The sequence below is a fragment of the Muscardinus avellanarius genome (genome assembly GCF_963383645.1).
Source record: "Muscardinus avellanarius genome assembly, chromosome: 13".
NCBI lineage: Eukaryota > Metazoa > Chordata > Mammalia > Rodentia > Gliridae > Muscardinus > Muscardinus avellanarius.
This window is the reverse complement of record NC_137799.1, coordinates 1,549,374-1,566,822: the sequence shown is the minus strand read 5'-3', so window position 1 is coordinate 1,566,822 and position 17,449 is coordinate 1,549,374. Positions and strand designations below refer to the sequence as shown.

The 17,449-nt window shown below is 62.7% G+C and overlaps 2 protein-coding genes across 2 annotated transcripts; both read right to left on the bottom strand.

Moving 5' to 3' along the window:
* Positions 1-2,202: 2,202 nt before the first annotated feature.
* DNLZ (DNL-type zinc finger) lies at positions 2,203-4,288 on the bottom strand (the record flags this gene model as incomplete). Its single annotated transcript, XM_080709480.1, has 3 exons — positions 2,203-2,463; positions 3,132-3,271; positions 4,052-4,288. The coding sequence occupies 3 exons, from the start codon at positions 4,286-4,288 to the stop codon at positions 2,295-2,297; spliced, it is 546 nt and encodes a 181-aa protein (XP_080565606.1). The 3' UTR covers positions 2,203-2,294.
* A 163-nt stretch (positions 4,289-4,451) lies between these two features.
* CARD9 (caspase recruitment domain family member 9) lies at positions 4,452-14,504 on the bottom strand (the record flags this gene model as incomplete). The annotated part of the gene is made up of 12 exons (XM_080709479.1): positions 4,452-4,551; positions 4,620-4,690; positions 5,062-5,138; positions 6,998-7,046; positions 7,360-7,401; positions 7,802-7,993; positions 10,662-10,787; positions 11,129-11,272; positions 11,358-11,537; positions 11,603-11,907; positions 13,833-13,970; positions 14,321-14,504. The coding sequence occupies 12 exons, from the start codon at positions 14,502-14,504 to the stop codon at positions 4,452-4,454; spliced, it is 1,608 nt and encodes a 535-aa protein (XP_080565605.1).
* Between the last annotated feature and the right edge of the window lie 2,945 nt (positions 14,505-17,449).

Genomic DNA, 17,449 nt, shown 5'->3' with positions numbered 1-17,449 from the left:
GCAGAGCTGGCCCTGGGCTCGGCGTGGGGACCCTACTTCCGATAGGCAGCAATGCCCTAAGGGTGGGGCGGGCGCTAGAGCACAGGGTCTCTGGGGCCACCCTCATACTTGAATGTACATGCGTATTTATTGCTACACGTGTGTTTGCCATGTTGTCAAGGGGTCCTTTCCAACCCAAGAGGTACGTTTTTGTTTTTCCCAAAAAATAAAGTCTGCCAAGTAAGTGTGTGCTTGTTGGGATCAGTGCTGGGTTCTCCCTTCTGGGGACTCCGGGGCTGACCCGATATGTCCCGAGCCCGGGTGGAGCCTGGCCTGCTGCTGTTCACTGTCAGACTCGGCAGAGGTGCCGTGGCGTCCCGGGTGCAGGCGTGTGGCAGCACCCCCACGGGGCTCTCACCCTGGGGACAGACCAGCAGAGCAGCCCTGGGGGTGTGCCAGCAGGGCTGCCACTCCTGCACCCACACAGCCTGCTTCCAGACCCTGGCCCGACTTGCAGGAGGAGGCTCACACACCCCTGCCAACTGGATCCCGAAGACCGGGCACTCTGGGAGCCCTCAGCACCCAGGCAGGGCCCTGCCAGGCCAAGCTGCCCACCTTGGTCTGCACAAGGCCTCACCCAGGAGACAGGCCAGCCAAGACAGATCGGGCCCCTGGTGTTTACACGGGGTGGCTAACTCTGGAGAAGGGGCTTCAGTGGAGAAAAAATGCCCCAAAGATGAGAGGGAGAAGTGTCACCCACCATGGCACTGAAGGGTGGAGTCATCCCAGACCAGTGACCCAAGGATGGCCGAATACTGGGGCCCTGCTCCCCTGGGCCCACCCTGACCATGGGGTCCAGATGTCCCGAGGGATAGCAGGGCGGGCCAGGGGCAGCGCTCCAGGAACCCGGCCACAAGGGGCACAGACGGGAAGGGCTAAGGGGAGCCCACCCGGGATCTGCAGGCAGAAGCAGGCGGGCGTGGGCTCAGCACACAGGCGTGGCCGCCATTCCTCGTGGAAGCGGAAGGGAAGGTGAGGGGTGAGGATGCAGTCACAGAGGGGAGGTGGCATGAGTGCAGAGGTCTCTGAGAGGGCTGGCACCTTGAGGACACGGCTCTGCCACCCAGCCAGCCTGGGCCACCGACCGCGAGGTCCTGGAGGAGGGCGTGGCATAGGTCTGGGGGGGGGGATGCCTGTGGAAGACGGAGCTGTGGCCTTTGGGCCAGGAGCTGCCTGACCTGGGGTCGGGGCAGGCCTTGTAGGGGCAGCGAGGCCCAGAAGTCAGCATAAGAACGCAGATAACATGGCCGACACACACATCCAACCTACGGGCTAGAAACGGCTCTGCGATTTCAGGTGCAGTGGACACTTGAGCCAAATGCTGGTCTAGGTCCTCGGAGGCGGGGGCATCCAGCTGACCCACCGCCACCTGCGTGCGCTTCACACCACAGGAGACTCGGCTGGTCCCTGTGACCTTGGTGCCCTCCACAGAGCAGCGGGGCGGCTCAGCCCCAAGGACGACAGCTCCCACAAATGGCACAGGAGGCTCCGGGTGGGAATAATAGCAGGCTGCTTGCAGAGGGAAGGACGGGGTAACCCAATCGGGCAAATGTGCCCAGCCTCCCACGGCTGGGTGTGAGCCGTTAATCACCAGCCTGGGCCGTGCACAACCCTGCGCTCTCCTGACCTCCCAGACGAGGCTGCTGTTTATGCTGAAGGCCACCGGCCCAGAATGCCTCTCAAACAGACACTCCTGCGCTGGCTCACCGCACGCTTCCCTAAACACAGGCATATCCTGAGAGCAAGTCAAACAAAACCAGAAGACGAACAGCATGCGTGAGGGGGCGCGGCTCTCGCTGCCCTCTGCTGCTGAGGCCCGATCTGTCAGGCAGCAAGCATCACCAGGCCCTCAGCCTGGCTCCCAGGCACAGCGGCCATTTGCTCTGGAGCCACCGCTAGCGCCTGGTTGGCCCGGCCAAGGCTCAGGGCTAAGGCGAGAGGCCCCCGCCCCGCGGGGTGCTCAGGAACAGAGCCAGCTGCCGAGTGCACGCAGGCTTTGACTCCAGCTTCAGCCCCTGCCCACCTGGAAGCAGCCCTGCTGTGGGCAAGACGTGCTGAGGCTGGGGTCCCGTGGCCAGAGACCGACTCATAGCACTGTGAGGGAGGGCCAGAAAGAAAGACAGGAGAGCCGCAGGCCAGCACCTAGGGCTGAGGTGACGTCTGTTTACTGATGAGAAGCAGGCCAAGCCCGGGAAGCCGCCGTGAGGCAGCTTCCTCTCCCAGCAGGAGTCCTGTGGCAGTGGAGAGCATCGGAGTCAACTCTTCTCCGTCTTGCCAGTGGGGCTGGGCTCTTGGTCCTCACCCCCTTGCGGGCCAGCAGGGGGCTCAGGGGCCCCCGCAGCTTCCAGAATCAGCTCCAGGGCATCCTGGCTGGCCACTCTGCACACCTTCTCCCCTCTGGACGCCAGGATCTCTTCAATGTTCCTGTGGGACAGGGAGGCATGTCACTCCTGCACCTGGCTCCCTCTGGGCACCCCAGGACCCCAGGAGCACTGAGCCCAGCACCTGGAGGCACAGGGCACCTTGCACACCCTCACCACCCCCTTGTCTGTTGGCAAGTGTCACCTCAGTAACCAAGAAATGAAGACAGGCCTCCCCTGGCCCCTGCCGCAGGCTGCCGAGGACCAGGCATCTTGAAGTCCCTGGAAGTCCTGTCCCCTTCCCCACACTTCAGGACAGGAGGGAGTCTATGCAGCGAGCTCTGATGGAGCCTGAGCCTGACTGTCTGGCAAGCTGGCCCCGCAGGACCTCTGCCACACTGCCAAGAGCTGTGCCTCCATCCTCAGACCAAGAACATGGAGCTCAGAGGCCAGAGTGCCGGGCCCAGGCCCCCAGTCGGGCTGCGAGGGGATTCTGAGGCCAGGCCCCAGCCCACCGCCTCGCACTCTCCCATCTGCTGCAGATCCCTCAGCCCAAGTCGGAGGACAACAAGGCTCCACAGCTGGGAGTGAGGGCCATGCACAGGCAGCGGGCTCACTGGCACCAAGAGGCTATGGAGGGAGATACTGCCCAGGGATGTGTGGCTGGCGGCTCCCAGAAGCCGGGGCCCATCCAGGAGCACAACCCTCCATCCACCCACCCAGGTGGCTCACCGATTCCCATTCAGGTCCGAGAACCAGCCCAGGTTGTCTGCGATGATGTGGTGGTTCTGGCAGCCTGGGCAGGTCACAATGACCACACCCTGGTGATAGGCCAACTTCGAGATGCGCTTGGAGGACCGAGTCCCACAGACCTGGCTGGGGCACAGCCCCATCAGGCCAGGTGTCAACAGAGAAGACCCTTAGGAAGGACTAGCCTCACCTGAGGGGCCAGCCCCGCCCCGCTAGAAAACCCCGCCCGAGACAGCCCCGTCCCGAGGGAAGGCCCCTCCAGAGAGCTAGCCCCGCCCCTACGATAAGGCCCGCCTTCCCTAAGGCCACGCCCCGAGGCAAGGCTCCTTCAGAGGACTGGCCCCGCCCCTACCGCAAGACCCGCCTTCCCGTAAGGCCCCGCCCCGAGGCAAGGCTCCCCCAGAGGACTGGCCCCGCCCCTACCACGAGGCCCCGCCCCTGCCGCCAGACCCGCCTTCCCGTAAGGCCCCGCCCCGAGGCGAGGCTCCCCCAGAGGACTGGCCCCGCCCCTTCCACGAGGCCCCGCCCCTGCCGCCAGACCCGCCTTCCCGTAAGGCCCCGCCCCGAGGCGAGGCTCCCCCAGAGGACTGGCCCCGCCCCTACCACGAGGCCCCGCCCCTGCCGCCAGACCCGCCTTCCCGTAAGGCCCCGCCCCGAGGCGAGGCTCCCCCAGAGGACTGGCCCCGCCCCTTCCACGAGGCCCCGCCCCTGCCGCCAGACCCGCCTTCCCGCAAGGCCCCGCCCCAGGAACGGCCCTCGCAGAGTGCTAGTCCCGCCCCACGCTAAGGCCCGCTCGCCCCTAGGGCGCCGCCCCGAGGCCTGGGGCGGCCCGCCCCTCCGAGAAGGCCCCGCTCGGCCGCCGCCCCAGCAGCTTCCTCGGCCCCGCCGCCGCCTGCGGTCACCTTGCAGGTGTAGACCAGCTGGTAGTGCGCGGCTTCCGCACGCCCCAGTGCCGCCGCGGGCCCCGGCCCCGGCCCGGAACTCCAACACCGCCAGCGCGCCCAGGCCCGCGGCCTCCCCGCGGCCTCCGGCCGGGCCCCGCGGCCCCACAGCCGCCGCACGGCGCCCCGCAGCCCCGGCGCGCGGCCCAGCGCCGCCAGCAGCAGCCCGCCCGCCCGCCGCGAGGCCGCGCCCGCCATCTTGGAGGCGGGCACGGAGCGGAAGCCGCCCCCCGGCGCCCCCTGGCGCCCGCGCGCCGCACTGCGGGCCGACTTGCGCTCCTGCTCTTTATTTATCGGGCGTTTTCCAGACACCGCGCGAGCGCCGCGGGCGGTGACGACGCGCGCCTCCGGAGCTCCGCGGCTACGGGCCCTCGGTGTCGGTGTTGTCGCTGCCCGTGGTGTGCCCGCGCTCGGCCGCGCCCTGCCGCCGGCCGTCCCGCATCTTCCTGAGCGCGCGCTTCCTGTGGACGCCGGGGGTCGGCAGGTGCCGCGGGCCGCCCGCCCCCCGCCCGCCCGGGCCCCCGGCCACCTGCGGTAGTTCTCGAAGCTCTCCTTGAGGCGCCTCCGCTCCTTCCCGGGGGGCTCGCCGCTGCCCGCGCCCTGCGGAAGCCAGGTAGCCGCTGCCCTCCGCCCTGGCCAGCGTCCCGGAGCCCTGCTGCCCACCGCTCCCGGCCCCACCGGCCTCCCACTAGGGCTCGCGGGCAGTGGGAGAGAGGGCCGAGCTCCCACCGAGGGGGACAGGTGCATCCTCTGCCAAGGTCCCCACGAAGCCAGAAATGGAGTGTCCTTCCACGGCTGCCCACCCTCCAAGCCCCCTGAGCCCGTGTCTGTCCATGTCGACTCCATGTTTCCTACACAACCCGCAACCCCACCCCCCAAGCCCACAGGCTTTCCCCAGCTGCCCAGCCACTGGGGCAGGGGCCCAGATGGTACCAGGGCCGACGGGGCCCAGGGACCCTGGGCAGCCTTACGTGGGGGATCAGCGAAAGTTGCTCCTTCTGCAGAGCCACCACAGGCTGCTCTGGGCTCTCCCCCTCTGCCGGGCCACCTGGGAAGGAGAGCTGGGCCTGTGGTTCCTGCCCACCTGTGGGGCCACACCCAGCATGGCTGCCCTCTGCAGCCAGCCACTGAGACCACCCCCAGCTCTCCTGGGTCCTCGCATGCACCCGGTGAGGGAGGCAGGCTAAGACCTTGCTCCCAGGGGGAGGCTGTCCAGGGCTGAGCAGAGGCCTGGGTGTGCAGCCCAGACCTCCTGCAGCTGGCTGCCCCCAGGTGCCTGAGGTCAGAGGAGCAGGAAGGCCCCAGGCCTCAGGCCCCAGACCCGCCCTGCCCACGCCGTGCTCCTGGTCATGGGGCAGCATTTGGGGTTCCCAGGAGTGGGGTAGCAGCAGCTGCAGTGGAGGAGACCTTTGGGCGCCTGAGGTGAGGACTGGCACGCCAGCGGCTGGAGGTAGAACTTTCTAGGCTGCGGGGCCCCTCAGGCTGAGGCCCTGTGGGCAGTGGGTGCCGGCCGCTGGGTGGGCTCCTGCCTGTCCAGGCAGCGGCTGCGTCGGGAGCTCCTTCCCAGAGCTGCGCTGGTGGGTACCCTCCTGGTCCCCTGGCTCCGGGCCACTGCGTGCTGCGCCTCTGGGCCGTGCGGGTACAGCCTCAGGCTCGTTTCTTCTGGGCTGCGGCGGGCGCCGTCTCCCACTTCTCCATTTACTCCTACTTCTTCCCCTTTTGCCTTTGCTTAGAGGCTGGGTCGGGCGACGCTGGGAAGTCTGCCTTCCCACACAGCCCTCAAGGGCCCCCGCCCCTGCCTGTCCACCTCCAGGCACCCGTGGGAGTGCCATCCGGTCCCAGCCAGCACCCTTCAGTCCTGTTTCTAGGACAAATAACCCTTTTTTAAATGTGGTCTCAAGAATTGAACCCAGGGGCATTCTACCTCTGAGCTATACCCCCAGACCTAATTTTTTTTTTTTTTTTTTTTTGCAGTTTTGGGGATGGAACCCAGGGGCATTTGACCTCCAGGCTACACCCCCTGCCCAATTTTTTATTCTTTATTTTGAAACCGGGTCTCGCTGAGTTGCAGAGGGCCTAAGTAGCTGAGGCTGTCCTTGAACCACGGTCCTCCGGTCTCAGCCTCCCAAATGCTGGGATTACAAGCGTGCGCCACCACGGCTGGCTCTCCCAGACCTAATTTTAACTCTTATTTGAAACAGGGTCTCACTGAGTAGCTGAGGTTGGCCACAAACCTGCGGTCCTCTTTGTCTCAGCCTCCCAGGTACTGGGATTACGAGTGTGCACCACCACATGGGCTTTTTTTTTTTTTTTTAATGTGGTCCTAAGGATTGAACCCAGGGGCTGAACTCAGGGGCATCCTACCTCTGAGCTACACACCCAGCCCTATTTTTTATTTTGAAACAGGGTCTCACTAAGTTACAGAGGGTCTCACTAAGTTGCTGAGGCTGGCCACAAACCTGCGGTCCTCCTATCTCAGCCTCCCAGGTACTGGGATTACAAGCCTGTGCCACCATGCCCAGCCTAATAGCCAGCTGTCTGCCTCCTTGCCTGCTTCCTGGGGGAGCAGTCCTCCCTACCTGTGAGAGGAAGCTGAGCCGGGGCAGGATAGGAGGGCCTGCTAGACTTTGCATCCCTCGGGCCTGCTCAGAGGGGGGCTCCGTTCCCACAGCCCATGGGTGGACACACACCTGCCAACTGGGCTCCAGGCTCCAGTCGGTTCTCACACTGCCTTCTGGGTGTCTTTGAACTGATAACACATCCCCTGAGCCTCAGTTTCCCCATCTATATGGGGTGTGAAGACTGAAGAGACGGCGTGAGTGTCATGGCTGGTGCGCCGAGGCCTGGCCAGGGCTCGGTGAGCAGAGGCCGGGGGCCTGCCCAGCTGCGCACGACCCCACCCCTCACCTTTGTCAGACAGCTGGATGTCCTCCTCCAGGTCCCTGGGCAATGAGAGCTTCCCAGAAGAGACAGGTCATCCTGTGAGGTCATCCTCCAAACTGCCACTGCCCCCCAGCTCCAGCCCCTCTGCCAGGCATGTGTTACTGCCGCCCGGCTTCTCAGGGGCTGCGGCTGCCCAGCAGCTGGGCGGGAGGGAGCCTGGGCATGAAACTCCTGCCACGAGGGGCTAGCCTCATTTCCGATCTGAGCACCAGGCCTCAGGTGTGGCCGGCCGCCCTTCCCTCCACCCAGCCTGGGGAGGGCCCAGCTGTAGCCAGAGAGGGCAGGAGCCCAAGGCCAGCCCTGGGCCCACCTGAGGCCACACTCACCTCCTGGGAGTTCCTGGGCGAAGTGTCCTCCAGGTCGGAACTCTGTGTCACAGAAAAGGGGGCACCGAGCCCCCCGACATGGCAGGGTGAGTGCCCCCTGTGTGGCCTCTCTCCCACGCAGGCCCTTCCCACACCTCAGCCATGCTACCCTGCTGCCGGACCCCTGCCCAGAATGACCTCCTCCTCCACGCCACCCTACCCTGCCGGGCTGCCTAAGGGGACCCTTGGTCACAGCCAGTGCCCAGCGGCCCACCTCTGCTCCCCACAGGAGGAGGCTGGATGAGGTAGGCGACCTCGCAGAGGAAGGGGGGGGGAGGCCCAGGGGCATGCCAGCCACCAGCAGGGGATGGCCATGCCGGGCCAGGGCGACCCTGGGCTGCAGGACTCACTTTGGGGCAGCCCTCCCCTCTGCGGCCCCTGGCCCCGCTGCCCCCAGGCCCACCAGGACGAGCAGGTCCAGCTGCTGCTGCTTGAGCCTGCCCTCCGTGGCCAGCAGCCGGCTCTCACACTGGAACAGCTGCAGCTGCAGCTCGTCCGCCTTCTCGGACAGCTCTCGGACCCGCTTGCGGAGCTCGTCCTTCTCCTGAAGGCTGCGGGAGCACTGTGCGTGGAGCTGCTCACGAGTGGCCAAGGCCTGCGGGGCGCAGGGCACAGCCTCAGCCGGGCCCCCAGCCCAGGCACGGCGCACAGCCCTCGTGCCTCCCCTCTGTCGTCCTGGACATAGCGGGCACTCAGGGATAGTAAAAGCAAGAAAGCACGCTCTCATGATGGAGGTGTGGATGGTTAAGGGCTGCGGTGTGGCCCAGAGAGTAAAGCATTGGCCTAGGATGTGCCTGGGTCTGATCCCCAGAGCCACCACCCCAAAAAGTGGACAGTTAAAAAAACAGAACACAGCCGGGCGTGGGGGTGCACCTCGTAATCCCAGCATCCGGGAGGCTGAGACCAGAGGATCGCGGTTTGCAGCTACTTAGTGAGCCCCTGCTTCAAAATAAAGAATAAAAATTAGAATAGGGCTGAGGGTATAGCTCAGAGGTAGAATGTTCCTGGGTGCCATCCCCAGCACCACAAAAATAAATAATAAAATAAAGTAGAATAAAACATAAAGAATATAATAACGTCCAGGCACTCCTCTCTGAGGACAGTCCCTGTGAACCTGTAGCCGCTCTGAAGTCCTCCTCCCTGCTGGTGGCCAGCACTGGTGTCCTGCCCACAGACACATGATGTATAAGCTGGGTGCAGCTTGATATCAAGGACGGGATCATCAGGGCTGTGTGAGAGTCTTTACATAAACAGCAACCCCTCATGGCCCTCTCACCTGGGGACCCTGAGGCAGAAACCTGTGTGCAAACGGAAGCTGGGCCACATGTACAGACAGAGCTTGACCCCAAGTGACCACACAGTGCAGCCCCCGCGGCCACCACTTGATAACTGGCGGCGACCCTAATTTTGTCCCTGCTTCTGGCTCTGACTTCCTGGAGAGAGCCAGACACGCTCCCTGTCAGTCCTATGGTGCCTGGTACCTTGGTCCCACTGGAAGCTCCTCCGCCAGCCCGCCTCGGAGTCTGTGCCCAGCGCCAGGGATAGAGGCCGGCTGGCCTTTCCCAAGGTGGCTCCCAGGAATCTACATTTCAGACTCTGGCACACCTTGCCCAGCTACCTCCAGCACTGAAGCATCAACTGATTAGAGACAGCCTCGGGAGACAGGGAGGCAGACGCAGCTTCGTGCTGGGATTCTCGGCCCCCTCCACAAGAATCCAGCCGGCTGAGGCGACCGCAGTGCTGCTGCTGTTGTTTGGTTGGTTGGTTTTGGCACTGGGGATTGTGCCCAGGGGCATCTACTTTGGAGTTACACTCCCAGCCCATTTTATTTTATTTTGAAACAGGACCTCACTAAGTTGCTGAGGCTGGCCTCGAACATGTGACCCTCCTGCTTTAGCCTCCCAAGTACGTACGGAATTACAGGTATTCACCATTGCACCCAGTTCCCACAGTTCTTTCATTTAAAATTTATTTTATACTTTTGGTATTGGGGGTTAAACCCAGAGGCATTCTACCTCCAAGCTCTGCTCCCAGCCTGATTTTATTTCTTATTTGAAAACGGGTTTCTCCTGGATTGCTGAGAGCCTCAATAAATTGCTTGACTGGCGTTGAACCTGAGATTTTCCTGTACTGGGACTAACATGTGTGCCACCTCACTGGGCTAACAATTCTTTTATGTATTTATTTCATTTTTTGCTCTTCTGGGGATGGAACCCAGGGGCATTCTACCTCCGAGCTCCACCCTCCAGCCCTATTTTTTTTTTTCTCTTTATTTTGAAACAGGGTCTCACTGAATTGCAGAGGGACTCACTAAGTAGCTGAGGCTGTCCACGAACCATGATCCTCCGGTCTCAGCCTTCTGAATGCTGGGATGACAAGAGTGCAGCACCGCGCCCAACTGTGTTTGCATTTTTAAAATAAGCATGTCATTTTTTTGCTATTTAAAACATGCTTTGAGCCGGGCAGGTGTGGTGGAGCACACCTGTAATCTCTATACGTAGGAGGCTGAGACAGGAGGATCACAGGTTCAAGGACAGCCTCATCAACTTAGTGAGGCTCTCAGCAATTTGTTAAGAACCTGTTTCCAAATAAAATAAAATAGACTGGAGGTGTAAGTTGGAGGTCTAATGCCCCTGGATTCAATCCTTGGCACCACTAAATAAATAAATGAATAAAAGGAACCATGCTGGACACATAGTTCAGAGGTAGAATGCCTTTGGGTTCAATCCCAGTACCAAAAATATAAAAATTAAAAAAGAAAACAATAGGCATTTTGGCTGGCTGAGTTCTTAGTGCAAGAATCAATCCCCAGAGCTGAGTGGGGTGGTGCACGATTTGTAATCCCAGTACTTGGGAGGCTGAGAGAGAGGATCACAGGTTCAAAGACAGCCTCGACTACTTACTGAAGCCCCCTGTAACTAAGTGAGACCCTGTTTAAAAAAAAAAAAAAAAAAGAATAAGCTGGGCGTGGTGGCGTACGCTCGTCATCCCAGTACTTGGGAGGCTGAGAAAGGAGGATCATGGGTTCGTGGCCAGCCTCAGCTACTTAGTGAGGCCCTCCACAACTCAGTGAGACCCTGTTTTGAAATAAAGAATAAAAAATAGGGCTGGAGGTGTAGCTCGGAGGTAGAATGCCCCTGGGTTCTATCCCCAGTACCTTACGCACACACACGAACACACACACACATGCTTTGAGCACCGTCCTGGAAGGCTGGCTGGCGCCTCCCGGCGCCCTCATGGCCGCAGGTGCAGGACGTGCCTACCTGATCGCGCTCGATGGCGACCTCCTCCATCTGCTGCAGGACAGTCTCCATCCGGTCCTTATACATCTTGGAGTCCTTGCGCAGGACCTGGCACTGCAGCTCGAACATCTCCTTCTCCTCCATGCACTGCGGGCCCCGGAGGCGGCCGGTCACCCCTGGCCCTGGCCAGCCGGCCGCGGCTGGGCCCGGGAAGGAGCTCGAGGGCGCGTGTGTCAGGCTGGCCGGGATGCAGGGAGGCCACAGGAGCCCCGACCACAGCAGCCAGACCTGTCAGAGACCAGCGCCAGGCCGCCACTGGGCCAGACGCGGGGAGCCCGAGCGTGGCCGTACCCCTCCGGGGTGAGGGACGGGGTGGACAGCAAAGAGGCAGGAGGGTGCCGTGCCTCCAGGGCAGGTGCAGGAGTGTTTGGCGGAGTTCCTGGCCCCGCCCTGGCCCCAGGCCCAGTGCCTGCCTCCCTCTGTCGTACCCTGGCGCGGAGGGCCTCGCTCTGGCGAAGGTCCTTGCGCAGGGAGAAGATGGTGCTGGCCTGCTCCTGGTGGTCCCGCAGCGCCTGGCGCCAGTCCTCCTCCAGCACCTGGATGTAGGGGCTGCTCCCGCCCAGCTTCCTCTCCTGCAGGCGGGAGGGCAGCAGCCTGACCAGGGAGCCCACAGTGCCGCGATCCCCTGGGCGTGCGGCCCGGCCAGCACTGCTGCACCTGAGCAGAGGCCTCCAGCTCCTGCACGCGGGCCTGCAGCAGGGCCTTCTCCTGCTGCAGCTCCCACAGCAGCTCCTGGCTGGGCCGCTGCTCCATGGCGTGCCTGAGCTTCAGCGTGTGCTTGCGCTCCACCTTGCAGTCGTCCTCCGCCTGCATGAGGCTGTGCCTGAGCCGGTCCACCTGCAGGAGAGGCCCGTGAGCCGCAGCCGGCGCGGCGGCCTGCAGGCCCCGCCGCACGCGCTCACCTCCAGCTGCAGGTCTCGGCTCCGCATGAGCGCGGCGCCCTTCTCCTCGCTCAGGCGCGCCAGCCGCAGGGCCAGCTCGTAGTTCTCGTCCTGGCAGCGCTTGAGCTCGCGGCCGCTGGCCTCGCTCTGCTCCTTGAGCCGCTGCACGCGCTCCTGGTGCGTGCGCAGCAGGCTGTCCTTGACGCGCAGCTCCCTGATGAAGTCCTCCTTGGAGCTCAGCAATGCCGTCAGGTCCTGAACCTTCTTCTGCAGCTTCGTGACCTCCGCCATCAGCAGCTGTGTCAGGCCGGACTCCCCGGAAGCATCTGGAGAAAGGGCAAGGGCAGCCTCAGGAGCGAGGTGCTGCAGCCGCGGCCTCCCGCCGCCCGTCCTGGGTGCTTGAGGACCAGCGGCCAGAGCTGGCGGTGAGGGCCCTGCCCCAGCCCTGCTGCTGAGTGCACCCACGGGGCCTCCCTGCTTCCTGCTGCTGCTCCTGGAGGGCAGGACCCAGGAGCCTAACTCCTGGGCTGCTCCCACCAGGCTCAGGGCAGCCCCTCTGCGTCCAGGTGTATAAGGATCTTTTTTTTTGTGTGTGGCTCTGGGGATGGAACCCAGGGCCCTTCTACCTCCGGGCTACACTCCCAGACCTATTTTATATTTTATTTGGAAACAGGGTCTCTTAACCCAGCGCGGCTGGCTTCGAACCTGCGCGATCCTCCTGTCTCCGCCTCCCAAGCGCGGGGATGACAAGCGTGCGCCACCACGCCCGGCAGAAAGAATCTTCTTTCTGTGTGTGTGACCGTAGGGATAGAGCCCAGGGGAGCCACGCTCCTAGCCATTTTCTTTTTCTCTCTCCTTTTTTTTTTTTTTTTTAATGGTACTAGGGATTGAACCCAGAGGTATTCTACCTCTGAGCTATGCCCCCATCCTATTATATTGTATTTGATGTTGAAACGGCTTCACTAAGTTGCTGAGGTCCTAAATTACTGAGGCTGGCTTCAGATCTGTGGTCCTCCTGCCTCAGCCTCCCAAATAACAGGGATTACAAGTGCGTGCTTCATTAAAATTTTTTTTTTTTTTTTTTTTTTTTTTTTTTGCAGTACTGGGGATGGGATCCAGGGCATTCTACCTCCAAGCTTTACCCCTGCCCTATTTTTTATTCTGTGTGTGTGTGTGTGTGTGTGTGTGTGTGTGTGTGTGTTACTGAGGACAGAACCCAGGGGCTTTTCTACCTCCGGGCTACACTCCCAGACCTATTTTATACTTTATTTGGAAACAGGGTCTCACTCAGTTGCTGAGAGCCTAAGTAGTTGAGGCTGGCTTTGAACCTGTGCCATCCTCCTGTCTCAGCCTCCCAAGGGCATGGATTATAAGGGTGCACCACCACACCTGGCTTTTTGTTCTTTATTTTGAAACAGGGTCTCACTAAGTTGTGGAGGGCCTCACTAAGTAGCTGAGGCTGTCTACAAACTGTAATTCTCCTGTCTCAGCCTCCCAAATGCTGGGATTACAAGTGTGCACCACCATGCCCAGCCATTATTTATTTATTTATTTATTTATTTATTTATTTATCTATTTATTTTTTTGTGGTACTGGGGATGGAACCCAGGGACATTTTGCCTCTGAGCTACACCCTCAGCCCTATTTTTTATTCTTTATTTTGAAGCAAGGGCTCACTGAGTTGCAAAGGGCCTCACTAAGTAGTTACTGAGGCTGTCTGTGAACTGCGATCCTCCTGTCTCAGCCTCCCAAATGCTGGGATTACAAGCGTGTGCCACCACGCCCGGCCATTTTTTGGTTTTGAGACGCTGTTGCCAAGGCTGGCCTGGGACTTGACGTCCTTGCTTCGCATGTGACCCCAATGAAATGCAAGGGAATTAACTGTAGGACTTGCCGTGCCTGGGAGACAGAGGCTCTAGGACTCCACCCTCCTCAGGGTGAGTATTTCGAGGCTGGGAGGGCCCCTTCCCCTCTTGGGGCCTTCTGGGGGCCAGCGGGATGTCCAGATTCTGAGGGAGGTGAGAGCAACGACCAGGGACACCTCCCAGGGCCGCACGCCCTCGCACTCGCCATTGCCCCTCAGAGCAGGTTCACACCCGGATTCTTTCATCCCAATTTATGGATATTAGACCCCAGGGACAGGGGTAGGAGCCACAGAGACCCCACCAAGCCCTGGCCCGGCCCCAATGTAGACCCCGCCCACCCGCAGGCCGTGGCCCCGCCCCTGAGTTGGCCCCGCCCACAGCCTCACCGATGATCATGGAGAAGACCCGCGCAGGCTCCTTGCCAGTCACCTTCTTGTACAGCTGTGGGTAGTAGAGCTCCAGGCTCTCGAGGAAGGCCACGTAGCCCTTGTGGCCTGTCCTCTGCAGAATGTCCAGGAGCACTCCTGCAGGCGGAGAGGCGGGCTGAGTGGGTGCTGAGGACCGCAGGTGCCCTGCGATCTGGGCAGGGGGTGGGTACCCAAGCTGCGGATGCTCCCAAGCCCCAGCCAGGCCTCTGCCCACCCAACCGAGGACGGGTCTGGTCTGGACAAGGCGGGTGTAAACTGGGAAGGCACTAGGTGCTGCCTACCCACCCAGTGGCTGTCAGGGGCTGCAGGGGAGGCAGGACCCCCTGCCCTCCTTGCAACACCAGCACAGCTGCCTGGCCACTTCAGGTGCTGGGGGGAGGTGGGGCTCGCTTCGGGGCTGGGTTGTCGGGGGTCTCAGCCTGAGCCTGCGGGCGCGGGGCACTGACCCACTTTCCGCTTGCGGATGACCAGGTTGGGGTCGCTGAGCACCTGCTCCTCATCGTCCGGGTTCAGCACCTTGCACTGCCGCAGGTAGGGGGTGATGCGCGAGGGGTCGATGACGGAGATGAGCTTCACCCGGAAGCCCTCCAGGGTGCTCCAGCACTCATCCTCATTCTCGTAGTCGGACATGGCCGTGGCCCCTGCAGCTGGAGCTGTGGAGAGCCGCCGAGGTGGACGCCCACCCGCTCTCTTGGCCAGAGCCGGAGCCCCCTCCTGGTGGCCAGCTCACACCAGGCCTACAGGCCCCTGCCAGGGAGCTCGCCTAAGGGAACCTGAGCGGTTTAGTCCAGGGGTATCCCCAGCCCCAGGACTGGTGCCCAGGCCCAGCAGAGGCCCAGCTGCCCCCTCGCATCTCTGGAACCCACCTCGCCCTGTCCCGTGGAGCTCTCTTCTGGATCACCCAGGTGGCCTAAGAATGCCCTCTCTCAGCCTCTGTCCAGACACCCCGAAGTGCACGGCGCTGCCAGGACGGCCACCTCAGTGCAGGAGCTAAGTTGTGGGAGGGGCTTCATCCACGGGGCCGCCCAGCCTGGCACTGCCTGGCTCTGAGGTGTGGCCCCTGGGCGGCTGGTGTCTGGCTGAGGGGAGAGGCCCTCCCACCTCTGCGGGGTGAGGGAGCCAGGCTGGGAAGGACTTCCTCATTCCCCGCCAGGCCCCCTGCCCACTGGTCCTTCCGCTGGCTGCTGATGCAACAGCCCTCTGATCGGGGAGGGCAGCGCTGCCCACAGAAGCATGCTCGCCACCGCCACCAGGCCTGGCACATTGGGCGGGCTGGCAGTGTTGCCTGTGGCCTGGGGAAGCTGCTGCAGTGCCTCCTCCCGGTTCTCAGGTGCTGGGCACTGGTGACCCCTGGGCTCTCCTGTCCCAGGGGACAGGCAGGTTGGGGGAGGCGAGGGGACCACCTGCTGTGGCTTCCTCCAGCCTGGGCCACAGCAGTGCAGCCATGCTCCCCAGAGACAGGGCTGGGGCCCCAGGAGGTGCTGGTTCCCAGATCAGAGGAGCCGGGTAACTGGCTGGAGTTGTGGCAGCGGCAGCGGGCCTCCTCTGAGGCCTCTCAGCTTCCTGCCACACCGAGTCACCAGCCAGTCCAGCAACCCAGGGAGTCCTCGGACACCAGCCTATTGCCTGTCTTTCTAGCCCCAAACCCACACGGTCCCGCACTGGACCCCCACCGCTGAGTTCGCTGACATGGACACCTGTGTACAGGACAGGACAGAGCAGGGATGCGCCCGGCCAGCCCTTGGGAGCAGGCCCCAGGCTCCCAGGCTGCCCAGAAGACACTGGTCTGTCTTCCCACCCTCTTCTGAAGGGCGCCCGCCCGACCTACCTCGGGTCCTGTGGGAGCTACTTGCCACTGCCTGTCGCCCTGGCTGTGGGCAGCAGCACCCTGGCCCTCTGGAGTATCGAGATGCTGCAGGAGCCGGTGGCTGGGGGAGGGTGGAGCCCAGGCGGGAGGCCGTGCGCTTCCTGGTGGCTTCTGGTTGGCGCCACCGTGGCCAGCTGGTCCTCCCGCACAGGGATAGTCCCTGGTTGGCGGCTGCCTTCCGATTCACCAGGGGTGGGGCGGGGGAAGTGGAAGTCCTCCGAGGAGCAGGGGAGCCGGCCTGCCTGGGGCCAGGTCCTAGGTCTGGGGGCCACCTGCAGCCCCAGCCTGGGCAGCTGACAATGTGGACAGGAGGGCACAGCCCCTCGGGGCTGGACGAAGCCAGTCCACAGTTGACACAGGCTTCTAGAGGCTTCTGCAGCAGGGCGCCACGTGCCTGACGCCTCCAGTGACTGGGGAGTAGTGCAGGGGTGGGACCTGCTGGTTGTAATCAGGCCTGTGTTGGGGAGCAGAGCTTGGCTCCGACCCGGGGCTCCCTCATGCAGCGCAAACCCCAATTCTGTGCCCAGCACAGGGCACCCAGCAGGCTGCAGCCCCCACTGCAGCCGGCGTACCCTCACTGCCCACACGGGCCTCCACATCCTCGTCCCCGGGCACCTCTGGGACAGTGGGGGCCCTGCAGCCAGCCGAGGCTGCTAAAGCTAGGCAGCAGGCTCCCCGGCAGCCCTCGCACGCACCCCGGCCCGCCTCAGCCGGTGGAGCCGGTTGAGCCGCGCTCTGCCTGGTGGGGCTGAGGCAACAGGCACAAGCGGGCGGCGGGCAGGAAGCTGGCACGGGCAGGGACCTGCTGGCACTCCCTTCCTGTGTGGCCTGTCGGTTTGACCTTCCTGAAGGAGCCCACGGAGGGCCCTGCACGTGCACCAGGCAGTGGGGTCCCCGCGCCGTGGGCTGCACTGCCAAGCACGGTGCCCGCTGGACCTCCTCACCTGCACCTCTGCTCTCACTCTGGGGGAGCCAGTGCCAGGTCTCCCAGCCCAGTGCTTCCGCGGCTTGCAAAAGGACAAAGGCCTGTTCCTCAGGGTGTGTATGCACAGGAACGGTGTGCATGCCTCCAATTCCAGTGACTCAGGAGGCTGAGGCTGGGGTATTTCAAGTTCAAGGCCTCTCTTAGCAACTCAGCAAGACCCTGACTCAAAATGACTCAACATGAAAAGGGCAACCCCCCCAAATACTTGGGAGTTAAGCGAGACTTCTCCCATTAACCCACAGGTCAAAGGAAGTCACAAAGGGAACAGGCACACGGGCACTCGTGGTGGTCTGCCGGTAGTCACATGGCGACCACTAAGGCTGGCACAGGCACCAGGCTGGGGACACTACTGCCTCTCTATAGTAGAAAACGAAGCACCCAGGAGTGAACCATAGGAGAGCCCCAGGCGTGGGGCCGAGGGGGAAGCCCACGGCGTGACGAGGTGGGGCAAGCTCAGTGACAGGGCAGAGGGGCCACCGGGCCAAGGGCCTTCCGGGGAGGGCGCGGGCCAGAACCACAGCCTGTTTTCACAAAACGGAAAGAGCTGTGCCGCCCTCTGCTGGGGTCTGTGGGTTTGCAGGCCGGGAAGGCAGCCCACAGCTCCTGTGTCTAAGCTAGTGGGCACCGCACGCCCGCAGGCCGAAAGAGGCGGGGCCGCTCCAGCACTGGCTGGTGGCCCACGTCTAACTGCTGGCGGCTCTGGGTACACTGCCTGGTACCTCA